General features: G+C 43.7%; 1 protein-coding gene across 7 annotated transcripts in view; it reads right to left on the bottom strand.

The window, feature by feature from the left end:
- The window catches only part of lama5 (laminin, alpha 5), a 347,871-nt gene that overhangs the window by 289,611 nt on the left and 37,605 nt on the right, over positions 1–20,655 (bottom strand). For all 7 annotated transcript variants that reach the window (XR_015863095.1, XM_088398876.1, XM_088398835.1 and 4 more), the window contains exon 3: positions 3,093–3,210. Coding sequence is in view for 6 of the 7 variants with exons in the window: in XM_088398876.1 (XP_088255002.1) it covers positions 3,093–3,210 (118 nt within the window). In the remaining variant the exon portion in view is untranslated. The remainder of the gene's footprint in view (positions 1–3,092; positions 3,211–20,655) is intronic.

Here is a 20,655-nt window from a genome sequence, read left to right as displayed (position 1 = left end):
AGGCACCCAGCCGGGGTGCAACAAGTATGCCCACACCTGCTCGACGCCTCTCACCGTGGGCAACTCCAGAGTGGAAGAGAGTCCAGACCCTCTCAAGAGGGCTTGTACCTCTCTGATATATTGCATTTGTTTTATTGCTATGCGTAATTATCGGCAGTATTTATTAAGGAGTTATCGTTGGTACATTTAGCTATGGAACAAATTAAACAGTTTATTCTTATGGAAATATTTGATCCAACATACGACTATTTCAACATACAAAGTAGGTCCCGGAACAAATTAAATTCATATGTAAAGGTTTGACTGTAGTTGTATATTGGATCAACTAATCCCAAAAGAATACACTAATTTGTTTAATGCGACCCACAGCTAAAATCCAACAATAACTCCTTAATAAATACTGCAGATAATCACACATAGCAATAAAACAAATGCATTATATCAGAGGGATGTAAAAAGAAATCAATTACAAAGAAATAATCAATTGTTTTTTATTGTCATTGTACCTTAGAGACACAGCGATCCATACATTATAACTTACAGTGTGTGCACTCCAAACTAAATTAGCTTATTTTTTTATTCTTTTATATTTTATGTATTGTTATCTATTTTTAAATTGTCTTTATCATCCAACTTACATAACGTTAACATAATGCAATATATGGTGTTGGCTTTGACTGCATCGAGTTTTTGAAGCTGCAATTTCAGACCTGCATGAACTCACTGACACTGTCACATCATACGTCAGTTTTTGTGAGGATCTGCGTGTGCAGACAAAGACCTTCTGCACGTACAACAACGACAAACCTTGGTTTACGCCGAACCTCAGGAGGCTGCGCAAAGTCAAGGAGGAGGCCTACAGGAGCGGCGACCGGGACCTGTTCAAGCAGACCAGAAACACACTGAACCGAGAGGTCAGGAAAGCCAGGAGGTGTTATGGGGAGAGCCTGGAGAGACACCTCTCTGTCAATCCTGATCCCTCAACAGTGTGGAAAGGTCTGCAGAGCATCACGGGCTTCAAAAAATGAACCCCCCGTCCTGTGGAGAGCCCAAGGCTTGCTAACCAGCTAAACAGGTTCTACTGCAGGTTTGATCGGTCCTCCCACACAACGGGACCTCCTGCAGCACAATATACATACTCACCTCCCCCCACAACTGCTCTGTCCACACCTCCATCACCGTTGTCACCGACTCTCTCTCTTGCAGAGGCCGCGCCCGCACTCCAGATCCGCGAGGAGGAAGTGCGCCAGATGTTCCGGAGACAAAAGATCAGGAAGGCACCGGTCAGATGGCGTGTCACCTTCCTGCTTGGAAGTCTGCGCTGAGCGGCTGGCGCCCACCTTTGCACGGATCTTCAACCGTTCCCTGGAGCTGTGTGAGGTGCCCTTGTGCTTCAAGACCTACACCAACGTTCCAGTGGCCAAGAAGTCCGCCATCACAGGTTTGAATGACTATAGACCTTTCGCACTGACATCTGTGGTCATGAAATCTTTCGAGAGGTTAGTGCTGAACCACCTGAAGGATGTCACCGGCCCCCTGCTTGACCCCCTCCAGTTTGCCTACCGGGCAAACAGGTCGGTGGATGATGCGGTCAACATGGGACTGCACTGCATCCTGCACCACCTGGACACCCCAGGAACGTACGCCAGGATCCTGTTTGTGGACTTCAGCTCGGCGTTCAACACCATCTCTCCTGACATCCTCCAACAGAAGCTCATCCAGCTCACGGTGCCTGCCTCCACCTGTCAGTGGATCACCAGCTTCCTGACCAACAGGACACAGCGTGTGAGGATGGGGAGCATCACATCTGACACCCGGACCACCAATACTGGAGCCCCTCAGGGGTCCATCCTCTCCCCACTGCTCTTCTCTCTCTACACCAACGATTTCTCCTCAGGTGACTCTCCTGTGAAGCTCCTGAAGTATGCAGACGACACCACTCTCATCGGACTGATCCAGGACGGTGATGAGACTGTGTACAGACAGGAGGTGGAGCGGCTGGTCCACTGGTGCAGCCAAAACCCTTCACCACTTTCACCCCTCACTATCCGCAGTAATACTATTCTCTCCACAGACACCTTCAAGTTCCTGGGAACCACAATCTTTCGGGACCTGAAATGGACCGGCCACATAGACTCTGTCCAGAAGAAGGCCCAGCAGAGGCTGTACTTCCTGAGACAGCTCAAGAAGTTCAACCTGCCGCGGGAGCTGCTGAAGACCTTCTACACTGCCATCATCCAGTCTGTCCTCTGCACCTCCATCACTGTCTGGTTTGGATCGGCCTCCAAACAAGACAAGCACAGACTGCAATGGACAATCAGGACTGCAGAAAAGATAATTGGAATCAACCTCCCATCTATCCAAGACTTGTACCTGTCCAGGACCACGAAACGTGCAAGACCCTTCTCACCCAGGTTGCAGTCTGTTTGAACTACTCCCCTCCGGACGGTGTTATAGAGCTCTGTACGCCAAAACTAGCAGACACAGAGACAGCTTCTTCCCCCAGGCTGTTGCTCTGATGAACTCACACCACTCTTAGAGTCTCAGAGTCATTACTGTGCAATAACATCCTGCTCTCCACATCATTGTTTCGCACGATCACTCACACGCACTCCGTGCTCATGTTTTCTTATGATTTCTTGTTTTAATTGAAAGGAAATCATCACCTTCTTCCTTTTTCACCACTACCATTTGTGTTAGCCTTCTTGGGACGCTATCTGATGTCATCCTGATGTGCCGCCGTCTCGCGGGCTAACCAAGATGACGTCGTATGTTGGGAATGACTTCGGATGTTAAGTCAAATATTTGGTCAAATTTCACATTGTATGTTGAAATATTTGTATGTTCAAGCAATCGTATGTAGAGGTTTGACTTTACAAATATGAATCACATCGTGATACGTTTTTTAGCCATATCATCGAGTCCTATATTTAACAGTTTATTTTGTTAGTTGTTAAAAATAAACTCATTAAACATGGAACTATTACGGTGTCTGGACTTGACAACATGTGGAAGGATTAAAAGTCATTCTCATGTTTGCTCATCTCAGCTGACATTTGCTCTGATTAATAATCATCATCATTTGTACTCACAGGAGAAGTACTGCCATGGCTGGTACGTCTGCCCGAAGTCCACAGACCTTTCTAGAACCCACAGATCTGGACGTGGAGAATTGGCGAACTTGATGAGCACATAGGCCACATGGAAGAGCTGTGCACACACACACAAACACACGCACACACACACACACACCAATAACATTGTCAGTGAGATCATCCTCATCCTGACAATTATGCTAATGGACGGCAGATGTTCCACACAGTTGCTGTTTCAGAAACGGCATCGAGCAGATCATGTAAACCTAAGAACATCATGTGTGACTACTATCAGTGATTAACTATGACATCACTTCAGCGCCTGCAGGTCAGATTTATGAAATATGTTTATCTAATGAGGCGAAATCACATCAAACAGCAAACATTCTGACCAAATACATCATCTTGAAGAATCAGTGAAAGAATATATCTAAATAAAGTAATAAAGAAATCAATAGTATTGTTGGTCTCCCTTTTTTGCTAGTGCATCATGGTCTGGAGTAAAATTTGTTGTGGTAATTCTTAGGATAGAGCCGAGGTATCGGTCCGTTAACCTAGATCTGTGACGGGCTTTGTTGACGCTCAAGTGGCTGAACGTCTGCTCACCAACATAGGTCAAGCCAAATTGTCCACTTTTTTTTAACATTCGGCACTCAGTGTCCACCTTTGCACTCATTCTAATGGAAGGATTCCAGGGGAAGGTTTGTGGGTGGCATTAGCGTAAAACTGTATCTGAAGCTAAGCGCGCGAATTACGGGAATGCTGGCGTCACAGCCCACACTCGAAATTCGGCACTGATGGAAATAGAGCACGGAGTGTGCCGGGTCCGTACTAGGGTGTTTTCACACTTGGTCCCTTTCAGCCCTCTAAACGAACTCAGATCAATGACTCAGCATTTTTTGTGCATATGTGAACACGCCAACTGTACTCAGACCCCTTTAAAACGAACCGTATGGTCTCAGTACGGTTCGCTAAAAAGTCAACAGTACGGTTCACCTAATCTGTGCATTGTGAACACAAAGCGCACTGGGTTCACTTCGCCTTTTTGCACTGTATTGTAACCTCCTTGGCTTGCCGTAGATTGGTCACGTGAATGCAGGCGCAAAAACAAAACTGTAGAGAACAGAAAATCCAAAGTATGGCAGCAGCAAGTCGTGGTTGTGACCGTGGTTCTAATAGTAAACGTAGAGAAGCATGTGCCGTTCAAAGTTCTGCCACGGCACCTGGACGCGGCATAGTTTGGGGAGAAGACAAAACGGAATGTCTTTAGGAAATTTGGAACGACGACATCATTAAATCACAACTATCTACAACCCACCGTCATGTGAAAGTATTTCAAGAATTTTCTGAGAGAATGAAAGCTGCTGGTTTTGATAGAACTTCTATACAATGCAGAATAAAAGTGAAAAAACTAAAGTATTTAGCTACTCGAGATAAAATACAAAGAAGTAGGGAGTCAGGGTATATCAAAAACTACCCAGAATGCAGTGCAGTGGGAGTGTGAGAGCGCTAGAGGACCTAGTGTGAACAGAAAGAGGACTGAGGCCCCATCAAGGCTGAACTGAACCAGAAAGAGAACTCGGTCCTCTTTGAAATACACTCACAATGTGAACCCAAAAAGAACTGAGTTTGTTTCCTCTTGGTCCACTTTTTGGTCCACTTAAAGAGGCCTGACTTTGGTTCTTTTAAAAGGGTCCAGGTGTGAAAACACCCCTAATTAGTATGTACACGCACTTGTGAGTGTGCACCTAGCTTTCTGTCACGGCTTCCGGGAGTAAATGCGCGAGCAGGGGAAACTGGGGAAACATAGTAATTGCAGGGAAAATTACCCCCAAAAAAAATTAATAATACAATTTATTCAGGTTTGGCGGGCCGGATTAAACGGCCCCGTGGGCCGGATGTGGCCCACGGGCTATAGTTTGCCCATGTCTGCTGTAGTCATTAAGTCATCACATTTGTAGTTTTCTTCAGGTATCCATAGCAGAATGATGATGGAAAGTGAAGTCAGCATCTTGTGAGGTAAGGCATGAACCATGTAAAATATTTAGCAATTACTAAACCAATGATAAGTGTAGCGTATTTTCCGGACAATTAGCCGCTACTTTTTGAGCACTACGGCTTGTCGTCCGGTGCAGCGTATCTATGGATTTTTCGTGATCTTTGTGATGTCTAATACACTTATACACTCATTATTAAAAAGGTTGTGGACCGCTGTTGCGTGGCACTGGTTTGCTTGACAGAGGGAGATGTGACCAGACACGGTCACTGGGAAGAAGAGTGGCGTGTTGATGGCAGAAAGAAATGCGTATGATGCCGCTTTAAAATTAAAGGCAGTCGATTTGGCTATTAACGAAGAAAATGGAGCTTCTGCAGGTACTGTTGATGTTTCCTCTGGCCACTAGAGGGCACTGGGCTATTGTTGATGGCATCTTGTTGCGTCACCCTTTTCAGTATTTTTTTCCCCCGGTCATGTCTTCTCCAGATCTTTACGTGTAGTTTACAAATGGTAATTAGTGAACATTTGAACACCTGCGGCTTATAGTCCGGTGCGGTTTATATATGGGGAAAAAAATGATTTTTCCCTCATTTTTGCTGGTGCGGCTTATAATCAAGTGCGGTTTATAGTCCCGAAATTACGGTATACAAAAAAAGTACTTTGATGTGATAGAACATATTTTTTCATACTTTTGAAATTATCAGTGGGTATTTAAAATGAATTAACAAACAATTTCAAAAAATCTACAAAAAATAAAAATCTTTAACTAGCACTTTTTGCTTTTTAAATGATGGCTTCCCATCTGTGAGGTGCGGTGAGGTTCATGATTGGTGAGGCATTGACTTTATGAGTCAGATTTACAAATATATATACCAAAACCTTCCACACACACAGGCCTTATCTTAATTTGTAGATGAAGTCCATGCGCATATCCTTCCCCACAAAAAGCTCCATTACTTTGTTGTAAAGGTCTTCCTTGTTTTCCTTTAGTATAGGCACTTTTTCTTTAATTTTGGCCTGCACCCCATGAAGCTCTGATGCCATCACAGCAGTTCCGCCATATGTTTGAGCTTCGAGATTTTCACAACAGCTGTGTTCTCCAACACATATGGAGCTAAAGCAGGGGCTCTCATCATTCACGTTATCAAATCCCCAAAACGCCTCCTTCACTTCACAGTCCACTTCACTTATAGCTACATAGTGCAAAATACCAGATCTGTGAGATTTGTTTGTGACATCCGTGGTCTCATCTACTTCCACAGCAGGGGTCTCAAACTCAATTTACCTGGGGGCCACTGGAGGTTGAGGCTGGGCCACATTGGGTTTTTTAGGCTCTGTTAAAACTTTTAATGTTATCAAATGTAAGAAAAATAATTATGAAACAGTCAAAAATTGGTTCGTAGGTAGATGCAAAAAAAAAAACCCCAAAAAACCGAGAGGCTCCGATTCGCATCTCGAAAACTTTGTAAGACATTTGAATCAGCACCGCAAAAGACAATTTGTATCAAAATCACAGGCCATACTAACATTAAACTTTCATATTAAGGCGAGGCCCACAAAGTATCGTCCCGTGGAACACAATTGGGGCCGCGAGTTTGAGACCCCTGCTCTACAGCAACAAAAGAGGCAGCATTATTCACCCGTTGGCTCACGTACGCACCCCTTCAGTGCGGCAGAGTACTATTTGCTAACCTGTGCCTTTTTACTGCGGTTTTATGTCTCATCAGCAAAACAAAGCGTTTCACCTTTGTATTTGAACAGGAAATATGCTATTTCAGCGATTTTGACAAAAAAATTTAGTGATACATAAAGTGCAGTGGACAAATACTATCTTTTCCACACCATAAGGCGCACTTAAAATTCATAAATTTTCTCAAAAAATGAAGGTGCATCTTTTAATAAGGTGTACCTCTTGTGTGGACCAAATTCCAAAATTTGTAAAGTTGTTTTGTGTGGCTTCCGCCAGACAAAGACGTAACATACTGGCGTAATATGTAGACCCAAAGAACCAATCAGATGAAATTAAGTTTTACGTTGATCGGGGCAGAAAACCAATCAGAGGACTGTACGTACCTCCACCGCCACTCATAAATAAATACTATCGTCTGTGTAACACAAACGGCATTAGGACCCTCTAAAATTGACAAAGAGACATGCTTACGAGGCACAACTCAAGCTTTATCTCTTTACTGTGTCCGCCATTTCCATACATTAAAAGAACTGAACCATCAATGAAACAAAGTCTTTCGGCAAATCCTTCTCTAAACTGACAAACGATTACTGAAACACTTGTCCTTGAACAAACAGGACTTTGCCCACTTTGAGGTTCTGATACAGGGGGACGGTGCAATGAGTTGTGTGGATTAATGCATCCAACAACGGAACATTTTGATCTCTCCACTTCGGCAACTTTGAGTTGTTTGGACTACAAAAGTCTCTCTGAGCAATAAAGTTTGCGGATTTGTGAAACCGTTTGGCCACACCCATTACCTTGTTTGGTAGTCCCGCCCCAACGGATGTGATGTAATAGATAGAAATACGTAATAGAAAATGGAGAAAACTGAAGGGAGTCAAAAATAGCCCCCAAACAGTATCTCTGCAACACCTGGAGCGATACATTACACTTTCCTACAATCTTGGAGACTTCAAGTACACAATAAAATGAATATAAAAGCAAAAAAATAATAATACGTCTCCTTTAAATCATGGCATGCATGCGCCATATAATGTGGTGCGTCCTATGTGTGGATTAAGTACAGAAAAGCCCGTGTATTTGAGTCTGCACCTCTTAGCCCGAAGATCCCTACGGTCCAGACAATACGGTATATTAACATTCATTTTATGTGATTTTTTTTTTTTTACTTGTTCTCTATGTTGAATATAAATAATGTTAGGTATTAGTACTGAAAAACACAGTATGTACACATCTGGTAGGGTCTCCAACTATCAAGTGATCGCTAGCTAAAACGCAGGAACAAATGTATTGTGTGTGTTGCGGGATGATCACTTCTGCCATCTAACAGGCCATCTATTTGTATACTTGTAATATAATTATTAATATTTGTATTATCAATTATAATCGTCATTTTTGTGGTTTAAAAGCCTACAAACAGCATCCTGAGGCACTGCTGCTGATCTCCGGGAACTTTAGCCAAAACTCTACCTGCCTTCACTCGGTATGTGGATTTTTACACCAGCTAAAATAAGAATATTGACCTGCTGTAGGTGAAAGTTGAGGATGCATACAGTGCCAACCCTCTGCCTGCACTGGGGAAGGGAGATCACAACTTGGTCCTGCTTCAGCCTCATTACAAGACAAAAGTGAGGAAACTACCAAAGACCATTCGTTTGCTAAGGAAGTGGTCACCTCAGGCTGAGCAGTCTCTGAGAGATTGCTTCGGGACGACCGACTGGGATGTGTTACTAGGGCCACACAGTGACAACGTTGAGGAGGTTGTTGATGGCACCACTGAGTACATTAACTTCTGCATAGATGTTGTGGTTCCAGCAAGAACTGTGCACTGCTATGCTGACAACAAGCTTTGTGGGATCAAAAGCGGGTTGTTACCATTGGTGGAGGTGTGCAGAGGGCGAACCAGCTGAACAACCACTCTCATTTGCTATCACCCTCACTCCCGTCTGCCCCGATTTCCCCCTGCTCCATCACTCAGCTGCAGACCGGTGGACGATACCCTTCCGCCCTGGGAGACTGCGGCATAAGTGAGCCGAGAGCAGACAAAATTCCGCCCCAGCAAGGCAGCGCGTCCATACACGGTATCTCCCCGTCTGCTGAAGGCCTGCGCTCTGGAGCAGGGTGACCCACTACAGTGCATCTTCAACCTGAGTCTGGAAATGGGTGTGGAAGACATCATGTATTGTCCCTGTCGCAAAGAAACCACGACCTGCAGAGCTGAACGACTTCAGGCCAGGTGCACTTACTTCACATGTGATGAAGACTTATATAGTCACGTTGTAACACACCATAAAAGGTTGCAACCAAATCCTTTGCAATTCGACTATTTAAAGTTTGATTGCACCAGTGCTACTTGGTTAGGTTAGTTACTCACCTAATATTAAATTGTATGCTAACTAACTACTAACTGTTAATAGTTAGTTAGCATATAATCTAATACAAATTTGTTTACATAGGATATTTCAAGAGCTGCATATGTAACAAAGTGCTTCACATATAGCAATGGGACAAAACCAAAGACAATGATATCAGCAGAACAGTAACAGTCAGTCGAAAAATAAAGAATAAAAATGGGTCTTCATACCAAAAATGGACAGAGAGAGAGACTTGCATAACATTTAAGGACAGGCCATTCCAGAGAGAAGGACCAGCAAAAGAAAGGGCTTAATCTCCTCTGAGGCTCGACTTAGTCATCAGTACTTCCAGTAGCATCCGATCTACTCAGCTAAGGCACAGGGCAGGTTCGTAGGGATGGAGGATCTCAGAGAGGTCATTTGGGGCAAGACAAATTTCATTCCAAAATGTATTGGGAACCAACGGAGATAGGCCAGAATTGTGGTTACCGTATTTGCCGGTGTATAAGTCGACTCGGTGTAGAAGTCGACCCCCTAAAATTCAACGGAAATTTACGATTTTATGATATATCCTTTGTATAAGTCGAGCTCAATTGTTGCATTATATTAAACTTCAAAATTCAATCAGAAATATGCGAAATTTATTGACGAAATGTGTTCAAATTCGCGAGTTTGTAGCGAGCGATCTATACGCCATTTTAAATATTATTTAATTCATGACCCTGTGATATTACGTGCCGAGAGAGACTAACAACAATGAACACTCTTAGAAACTGGTTTATTTTTAGTCAAGAAACAACAAATTATAATTATAAAGTTATTGCTGGTACGTCTTCATCGTCGCTATTTCCGAAAAGCTCGTTCCATTCGTTTTCGTTTAGTTTGTCGTCATAAAGGGCATCTTCTTGGTCTTCTCTATCCTCAGTTTCCTCCTCCTCTTCCCAGATAAGGTCTTCTTCTGTCCCATCGAGAGCGTTTGGCGAATATTTTTTAAGTGCCAACGGCTCTTGCGCCATAAAGAGTCCGCCTCGGCTGGTTCCCCATGTCGGCCAGAACAAGTGAAAATTCGGCCTCTTCCCCTGGAAGTCTGGCCAAGTTTGGCGAATATTTTCTAAGTGCCAACGACTCAACCGCCGTAAAGTGTCCGCCTCGGCTGGTTCCCCATGTCGGCCACCACAAGTGAAAATTCGGCCTCTTCCCCTGGAAGTCTGGCCAAGTTTGGCAAATATTTTCAAAGTGCGAACGACTCAACCGCCATAAAGTGTCCGCCTCGGCTGGTTCCCCGTGTCGGCCACCACAAGTGAAAATTCGGCCTCTTCCCCTGGAAGTCCGGCCAAGTTTGGCGAATATTTTCTAAGTGCCAACGACTCAACCGCCGTAAAGTGTCCGCCTCGGCTGGTTCCCCATGTCGGCCACCACAAGTGAAAATTCGGCCTCTTCCCCTGGAAGTCTGGCCAAGTTTGGCAAATATTTTCAAAGTGCGAACGACTCAACCGCCGTAAAGTGTCCGCCTCGGCTGGTTCCTCCGGTCGGCCAGAACAAGTGAAAATTCGGCCTCTTCCCCTGGAAGTTTGGCGAATATTTTCTAAGTGCCAACGACATTCATTTAGACATGGCGATTGAATGTTTACGTACCGGTAGTTATTGTCGTTGCTTGACGCGCAGTGACTCGCACATTCGCTCAATACCCAGTACTTCCCCCTAGCAGTCATCGTCGCTGCCTGGCTTTCGATGTCCGTTATTGAGGTGAGAATATTTGAAATTGTTGCTGAGGATGCGTGTTAATGCGACGAATGCTTTATAATGATTCAGTTTCTCGCTGTTTGATGAGCCTGACGGACGCACACCCACGCACAATGAAATGCATGAGAAACGGCCTTGGTTACCATCACATTTGAAGCGATGAATACGAAGTTAAATTTTATGACTCGGTGTATAAGTCTAGGTCGATTTTTTTCGGTCGATTTTGGATCGAAAATGCTCGACTAATACACCGGCAAATACGGTATGTTCTCTCTCTTACGAGCTCCAGTTAGGAGGCAAGCAGCAGCTTTTTGGTATTACTGGAGATGCTTGAGGAAGGTCTGGCTGACTCCAAAATAAAGTGCATTACAGTAGTCTAGCTGAAATGTAACAGACATGAATTACCATAATTTTTGGACTGTAAGTCGCGTTTTTTTTTTCATAGTTTGGGAGGGGGGGCGACTTATAATAAGGAGTAACTTGGTTTTTTTTCAAAAATTTTCAAAAAAAAAAAAGTCAAACCCCAATTAACGAACCGCGATGTAGCAAGGGATTACTGTAATTTGAATTTCAAGTGACGTCAGCAGCGCGGCTTTGTTTCTAAGTGACACGGAGGATGAAGAGTTTGAAGGATTTAAGGATTTGGATTGACACAGAAGGTTTGAAAAACTATTATGGCTTTTGCGCACGCCCGGTCCTATTCTATGGAGCTCTCTTTCACCTCCGTGGATGGAAGTCTGGGGCCGGCGATCGGCCGGGTGGCTTTCCGGGGACGATGGATGGGGCTCGGTCATGGCTTTTACGCACGCCCGGTCCTATTCTATGGAGCTCTCTTTCACCTCCGTGGATGGAAGTCTGAGGCCGGCGCTCGGCCCGGTGGCTGTCCGGGAACAGTGGATAGGGCTCGGTCATGGCTTTAACACACGCCCGGTCCTATTCTATGGAGCTCTCTTCCACTTCCGTGGCTGGAAGTCCACGCCGCCACACGCCTGAAAGTTTGTTTTGTTAAATAAAGAGCCGTTTACCAAACCCACCTCTTTCCTTGAACTTTGTTAACGCTACAATATACTAGTTATATAGTAGATCTGTGGCATAACGACGAGGCTGACGTCAGGGCGCACGCACGGCGTTGGCATAGGACGAGGAATTTGATCGATGGATTTAATGATTTAGAGTGCACAGATGGGTTTGTAATACTATTGCTTATATAATAGTTATTTGATATCTAATTTATATATCGTTATATGGGCATCTGGAATATTTTGAAGTGCAAGCGCCGTCAGCCGCGCGCACCCATTGTTGACAAAGGACGATCGATGGATTTAATGATTTGGAGTAACACAGATGGTTTGATAACATTATTGCTTATATAATAGTTATTTGATATATAATTTATATATCATTATATGGGCCTGTGGAATATTTTGAAGTGCAAGCGCCGTCAGCGGCGCGCACGCATTGTTGACAAAGGACGATCGATGGATTTAATGAATTGGAGTGACACAGATGGTTTTATTAACGTGTTATTTATGTAATAGTTTTTTGAATAACTCTGAATGTTACGTCAGGCCCGTTCTCAACTCTTTGTTTGTGTTTATGTCACGTTAGCATACCTGTCGTTTAGCCTGTTGTTGCTCTTTCATGTCTGGTCTTGGTGTTGGATTTTGTCGAATAAATTTAAATAAAAATAAATTAAATAAATTTAATGTCGAAGATGCCATCTCTCTCAATTCATCATCGCATGCAGCTGGTCTCGTAACTTATCAACACTAGCAAATACAGAAGAGAGAGAGATAACAAGAGAGATAGAGCGAGGGCGCGAGACCGAGAGGTCACATAAAAGTCACCCGCTCCAATGTTCCTTTGTGTGTCTTGTCTTATCTCCATGGTTACCTGAGGCGACAGGAATGTGCGGGCCACCAAGGAATGTCCACAAAACACAATCATTAAACCAGCCAGGGGCTGTTATCGCAGGCACAAAACACAAGCACAGAAACAGATGGCGCGAGAGAGACATAGAGCCAGAGGGAGATAAAACAGAAAGAAAGAGAGCGAGAAGGAGGAGAGAGAGACAGAGAAGACATCGCCCTGCAATGTAACATTCCACATTGGAAGCAGCTTGGACTCGTTGACATCATTTGCATTTGGAAATACAAACTGGACCTTAAATTTCCATGCACAGGAAAATGTATAATGTATCGTATTAGCCCGAATATAAGACGACCCCTATTATAAGACAACCCCCTCTTTTTCCAGACTCTAGTTTGAAAAAAGATTTTTTGACTCGAGTTTGTAAAAATACTTTTTGAACACCAAATGTAATTTTTAGACAGAAAATAATTACAGTACATCTGAAACTAATGATGATATATTCGAGAGAAAAAGCATAATATTTTGTCTCATTCAAATCATACAAAAAGAGAACCCCAATCCACTGACTCTTTCAAAACCAGACTTAAAACTCACCTCTTTACTCTAGCATTTCCGTAATCCTGTTCTCATATCCTGGTTGTCATCCAGTTGTTTTATACTTGTCCTTGCTTTGTTTTCTTGTTTTTACTTGCCATGTAGCACTTTGAGATTCTTCCGAATGTAAAGTGCGTTATAAATATAATTTATTATTATTATTATTATTATTATTATTATTATTATTAAGTGGCACTGGAGGCACTGTATGAGGTCTTGCCCAAGAACAAGAGCCGGACTCGAACCGCCGACCCTCCGGTTACCGAACGACCCACTCTACTGCCACAGCCGGCACATCAATCACATAAATTAACTGTGTTGGATGAAGGATACATCTAAAACAGGGGTGGGTAATCCCGGTCCTGGAGGGCCGCATGTCCTGCATGTTTTCCACGTCTCCCTGCTGCAACACACCTGATTCAAATTGATCAGAGTTGTTAACCAGCTTCTGCAGACCTTGCTAATTATCTGACCATTTGATTCAGGTGTGTTGCAACAGGGTGACATAGAAAACATGCAGCACATGCGGCTCTCCAGGATCGGGATTGCTCACCCCTGATTTAAAACATTGAGGAAAGGAGCTCTTGAGAACCGGAGTCGGTGCCCCCTGCCCTAGATACTGGTGTTTATTCGTTTATTTCAAACGTGAAAAAAAATAAGATTACTGTACACAAATGAAAAATTAAAAAAAAAATATATATATATGAACTAAAAGAGTAGCAAGCAAGATATAACCAAAAAAGAAACGATAAATCATATTCACATGCCTGAAAATGAGTGGGAAGAAGTATAACTTAATTGTATGTAATGTATTATAGGTATACAAATCCTATATATGGAAACCTATGGTCCACCCCTGTAATGAAAACATGGATAGACAATGGGAAGAGCACAGTTGAACCATACAGAGCTCTTGGTAAAACTGGTGGACAAAAAGTAGAAAAGGATAACTCCTTGGTAGTTCATGAATGGATCAAGGTTGGAGCATGGGTGGAAAATGGGTAGAACCTATTTGGAACATTGTTTGAACACGTTTGAACAATGTGGGTGTATAACAGGTAGAAACACGTGGACAATAATGGGCTCGTTGACTGATGGTATATGATCAGCTGAGGAGTCAGCACACGAGTAGACTAAGGTTGGAACAGAGGAGAGAAAATTAGTTAAGCATATGTGGGTGGTGACGATCCTAGGGGCCATGTTGTCTGGGGCTTCATGCCCCTGGGAGGGTCACCCATGGTCCTAGGTGAGGGGCCAGACAAAGCATGGCTCAAAAAGCCCCTTATGATGAAAAAGATATATGGACTCAAATTTCCCTCGCCCGGACGCGGGTCACCGGGGCCGCCCTCTGGAGACAGGCCTGGAGGTGGGACTCGAGGCGAGCGTCTGGTGGCTGGCCCTTCGCCCGTGGGACCTGGCTGGGCTCAGCCGGAAAATGAAACGTGTCCCCCTTTCCATGGGCTCACCACCTGTGGGAGGGGCCAAAGTGGTCAGGTGCATTAAGAGCTGGGCGGCGGCCAAAGGCAGGGACCTTGGCGGTCCGATCCCCGGCTGCAGAAGCTGGCTCTTGGGACAAGGAATGTCACCTCTCTGGCTGGAAAGGAGCCTAGGCTGGTGTGCGAGGCAAAAAAGTTCAGACTAGACATAGTCGGACTTGCCTCCACACACAGTTTGGGTTCCGGTACAAGCCCTCTCGAGAGGGGCTGGACTCTCTTCCACTCTGGAGTTGCCCACGGTGAGAGGCGTCGAGCAGATGTGGGTATACTTATTGCCCCCCAGCTGGAGGCCAGGACATTGGGTTCACCCCGGTGAACGAGAGGGCAGCCTCCCTCCGCCTTCGGGTGGGGGTACGGGTCCTGACTGTTGTTTGTGTCTATGCACCAAACAGCAGCTCAGAGTACCCACCCTTCTTGGAGTCCCTGGAAGAAGTGCCGGAGAGTGCTCCTTCTGGGAACTCCATCGTTCTACTGGGTGACTTCAATGCTCACATGGGCAATGACAGTGAGACCTGGAAGGGCGTGATTGGAAGGAACGGCCACCCCGATCTGAACCCGAGCAGTGTTCTATTATTGGAATTCTGTGCTCGACACGGATTGTCAATTATGAACACCATGTTCAAGCATAAAGGTGTCCATGTGTGCACTTGGCACCAGGACACCCTAGGCCGAAGTTCGATGATCAACTTTGTAGTCATGTCATTGAATTTGCGGCCGCATGTTTTTGATACTCGGGTGAAGAGAGGGGCGGAGCTGTCAACTGATCACCACCTGGTGGTGGGTTGGTTCCGATGGTGGGGGAAGATGCCGGTCTGACCTGGCAGAAGCAAACGTACTGTGAGGGTCTGCTGGGAACGCCTGGCAGAATCCCCTGTCAGGAAGAGTTTCAACTCCCACCTCCGGCAGAGCTTTTATCAGGTCCCGGAGGAGGCGGGGAACATTGAGTCCGAATGGACCATGTTCCGCGCCTCCATTGTTGAGGCAGCCGACCGGAGCTGAGGCCATAAGGTCGTTAGTGCCTGTCGGGGCGGCAATCCCCAAACCCGCTGGTGAGCACCGGCGGTAAGGGATGCCGTCAAGCTGAAGAAGGAGTCCTATCGGGCAGTTTTGGCCTGCGTGACTCCGGAGGCAGCTGACAGGTACCGGATGGCCAAGCAGAACGCGGCTTCAGCGGTTGCTGAGTCAAAAACCCGGGCGTGGGAGGAGTTTGGCGAGGTCATGGAGAACGACTTCCGGACGGTTTCGAGGAAATTCTGGTCCACCATCCGGCGTCTCAGGAGCGGGAAGCAGTGCACCGTCAACACTGTTTACAGTGGAGATGGCGTGCTGCTGACCTCGGCTCGGGACGTCATGAGTCGGTGGGGAGAATACTTTGAAGACCTCCTCAATTCCACCTACACGCCTTCCATTGTGGAAGCAGGGCCTGGCGACTCTGAGGCGGACTCTCCGATCTCTGGGGTCTAAGTCACTGAGGTAGTTATAAAACTCCTCGGTGGCAGGGCCCCAGGGGTGGATGAGATCCGCCCGGAGTTCTTAAAGGCTCTGGATGTTGTGGGCCTGTCATGGCTGACACGCCTCTACAACATTGCGTGGACATCGGGGACGGTCCCTCTTGATTGACAGACTGGGGTGGTGGTTCTCCTTTTTAAAAAGGGGGACCGGACCGGAGGGTGTGTTCCAATTAATAAGGTGGTCCGAATTCCAAAATCTGCAAAGTTATTTTCTTCCATAATATACAGGCGTAATATGAATACCCGACGAACCAATCAAAGGACGTTATGTTTTTACGTAGATCGGGGAAAAAAATCTTTGTGCAAAGTACTTACCTCTGCCGCCAGTAATAAATAAATACTACTATTTGTACAAATCTGCAAAGGTGTTTTGTGTGGCTTCCGCCACACAGAGACGTAATAAACAGGCGTAATATGTAGACCCGATAAACCAATCAGAGGACATTACGTATTTACGTAGATAGGGGCAGTAGACCAATCAGAGGTCTTCACGTAACACTTAAACCTCCACCGCCATTGATATATAAATAATATCGTTTGTGCAAAGATAACAGCATTGGGACCCTCTAAAATGGCATAGACAAAGAGATATGCTTACGAGGCACAATTAGAGCTTTCTGGAAAGCCAGGATCATTGCACATGAGCAACGTGACAATGACGAGAGGGAACTTGGCATGTTTAATGGCAAACTTACCCAACTGTTTAATTTGGATACAGAAGATGAGGACTTGGACGGATTTGCGTATGAATATCGATTAACAACAATGTGAGTATAGTAGAGTACATAGTTAAACAGTAGAATAAAGTACAACCAAACTCAGTGTCTTATTCCCATGACTTTAAGTCATGGCATGTATGCGCCCTATAATTCGGTGTGCCCTATATGTGGATTAAATACAAAATAGACCCCGCAATTCAGTCTGCACCTTTTAACCCGAAGTGTCTTATGGTGCGGAAAATACGGTACTATGCATACGTATATACCGCTTCTCAAGTGGCATGCATGCATGCCCCCTAATTACATAAATTATTTTAAATAAAGCTCAGATGCTTTGTTTCCCAAATTGCCAACTTCGAAAGTGGATATGTGGCTTGAATGGGGAGGAGGGACCTGCGCATGCGCAGTATTCAAAAACTGACAAATAGGCTCTGGTTTCTGAGCTGTCGGAAAGATAGTCTCTAATTCCTTTAAGGAAAACCATTTGCTTTTTCTGCCTGTTACTATACAGAGTTAGTATAAAAATGAGTAAAAGTTATTACAAAAAAATAATACCCAGTCAACAAAAATACACAGAATAACCCTTTGAACACAAAGGTACTATGAGCATTATTTCACTTTTAACTAACAAGCAGACTAGCAGACAAGATATGCAGTACAAATTGCCTAAAAATATGTGGATTTCCTAAACTCCTATTTCAGATGATATTTGAAGGAAAAGAGACAAGTCATTTTTCTCTGCTATTACAAACAGTACTTGCAGTGTATGTGATGTGTAAATATTTGTTGAATATTGTGAAAAAAATAGAGCTTGTGTCTTTTTTATTTAAGTTGTATTTATTTATCCAAGATGTTTTATTGTTCTACACTTAAATGCAAATGTTTTATATTCTTAAGAATTGAAAGCTAATTGCACTTAAAAAAGGATGTACAGTGATTTTTTGTTCTAACCTCATCTGTGACATTTAAAAAAAACAGCAACAAACAATCCTATTATATTTCAAATTCTTTTGTTCAGACAAGTAGAAATAGAATTTTTAGGTGTTACCTGCTGCTGACAGTTTTGCCTGATTCGACAGCTCTGAGGACGACTGGACAATCAGTCAAAACTGTCAGCAGCAGGTAACACCTACAAATTCTGTTTCTACTTGTCTGAACAAAATAATTTGAAATATATTATCACGAAGACATAATGAATCTCATCGAAATAAACAATCCTATTATTTAGTGTGATAATTTCTGGGTATAAAACTAGTCCGGAAAAATTTGTCATTGTGACAGGGCCACTAATAATGACTACCGTAATTTCCGGACTATAAGTCGCGTTTTTTTTCATAGTTTGGGTGGGGGGGCGACTTATACTCAGGAGCGACTTATATATGTTTTTTTTCACAAATTTTTACTTGATCATTAAGACATCACTTACAAGTATAGTTGACCACTTCCCATGTTATTCTTAGTATAGTTGATCACTTCACATGCTTTTATATCTTTATCTTGAACATATTTAAAACATAAAAAATAGAGAAAACATCAAATAAAGCAATTAACACTTTAAAGCTCCATATCCAAGTCCACTGTCTGCTGTATGTACACTTGCTCCATTTTTTCTCTTCTTATATTTATTATTATTATTTATTATTATTTGTTTATTTATCATTTATTCAACACTCTTATTAATTCATTGTTTGTGCCTTCTTGGGTTTTTTTGTGTTGCTTGTATGCATATGTGTACTATCTCACCGAGGGATAGTGGGAACGTAATTTCAATTTCTTTGTGTGTCTTGGTATATGAAAAAAAAAACAACAACAATAAAGCAGACATTGACTTTGATAAAACAACCAAATAAAGAAAACAAAAAACTACATCTGAAAAAAATTATATTTTCAGACGAAACTGGATGAGGGCGCTTTAAATGTCACCGTTGGCCGTGACTCATCAACTGGGTGGGCTTAAGAAAAATGGCACCAAAAAGAAACTCATATTTTGCAGGTTACAAACTTCAAGTTGTAAAATATGCAGCTGAAAACAGTAATCGAACAGCAGAAAGAAAGTTTGGAGAACCGTGACGTACCAATGGATTACTATTTCAAGTGACGTCAGTGGCGCGGCGCGGCGGTTGTTTACATAAAGGACAAACGTACCCACGTAAGGACTACCGGCATCATTAGCGGTGATCATTTCCAAGTGACACGGAGGACAAAGAGTTTGAAGGAATTAAGGATTTGGAGTGACATAGAAGGTTTGAAAAACTATTATGGCTTTTACGCACGCCCGGTCCTGCTCTACTGAGTCGGGGGCCGGCGCTCGGCCGAGTGGCTGTCCGCGAACGGTGCATGGGGCTCGGACATGGCCATTACGCACGCCCGGTCCTCTGCCATGGAGCTCTCGTGTCTGGAAGTCCACGCCGCCACACGCTTAGAAGTTTGTTTTGTTTAATAAAGAGACGTTTACCAAACCCACTTCTATCCTTGTACTTTGTTAACGCTACAATATAGTTATATACTAGATCTGTGGAATAAAGACAAGGCTGACGTCAGGGCGCACGCGCGGCAATGTTGACAAAGGACGAGGAATTTGATCGATGGATTTAATGGATTTAAAGTGCACGGTTGGTTTGATAATATTATTGCTTATATTATAGTTATTTGAAATATAGTTTATCTATCGTTATATTACCCTGTGGAATATTTTGAAGTGCAAGCGCCCTCAGCCGCGCGCACCCATTGTTGACAAAGAAAGATCAATGGATTTCATGAATTGGAGTGACAGCGATGGTTTTATAAACATGTTATTCATGTAATAGTTGTCCTTAATCACTCCATATGTTACGTCAGGCCCGTTCTCAGCTCTTTGTTTGTGTTTGTCACGTTAGCATACCTATCGTTTAGCCTGTTGTTGCTATTTAATGAATTGGAGTGACACCGATGGTTTTGTAAACATGTTATTCATGTAATAGTTGTCCTTAATCACTCTATATGTTACGTCAGGCCCGTTCTCAGCTCTTTGTTTGTGTTTGTCACGTTAGCATACCTATCGTTTAGCCTGTTGTTGCTATTTAATGAATTGGAGTGACACCGATGGTTTTATAAACATGTTATTCATGTAATAGTTGTCCTTAATCACTCTATATGTTACGTCAGGCCCGTTCTCAGCTCTTTGTTTGTGTTTGTCACGTTAGCATACCTATCGTTTAGCCTGTTGTTGCTATTGTTTAGCCTGTTATTGCTCATTCATGACTGTTTTTGGTGTGGGATTTTGTCGAATAAATTGCCCCCCAAAACGCGACTTATACTCCGGAGAGACTTATATCTTGTTTTCACTTTTTGGGACATTTTATGGCTGGTGCGACTTACACTCCGGAGCAACTTATAGTCCGGAAAATACGGTAATATAAAAAAATACAGAACACTGACTAAAATGAAAGGTGCGTTCAAAAATATGCTCTGAGCTCAAACCAAATACGGAGCAGTGCAACTGTCCAAAGAAGGCACTCCAACTCGCGTGCACCAGTGCTGGCTACGTTCGGAAATAAATGGGGGCAGAGCGCACTCTACCTTTATGAACACGCGCGCTCAGAG

Source organism: Syngnathus floridae, chromosome 2 (genome assembly GCF_059516105.1).
Source record: "Syngnathus floridae isolate MCC-2025c chromosome 2, RoL_Sflo_1.0, whole genome shotgun sequence".
Lineage (NCBI taxonomy): Eukaryota > Metazoa > Chordata > Actinopteri > Syngnathiformes > Syngnathidae > Syngnathus > Syngnathus floridae.
Note: the sequence above shows the minus strand (reverse complement) of the source record. Positions and strands in the feature narration are given on the sequence as shown.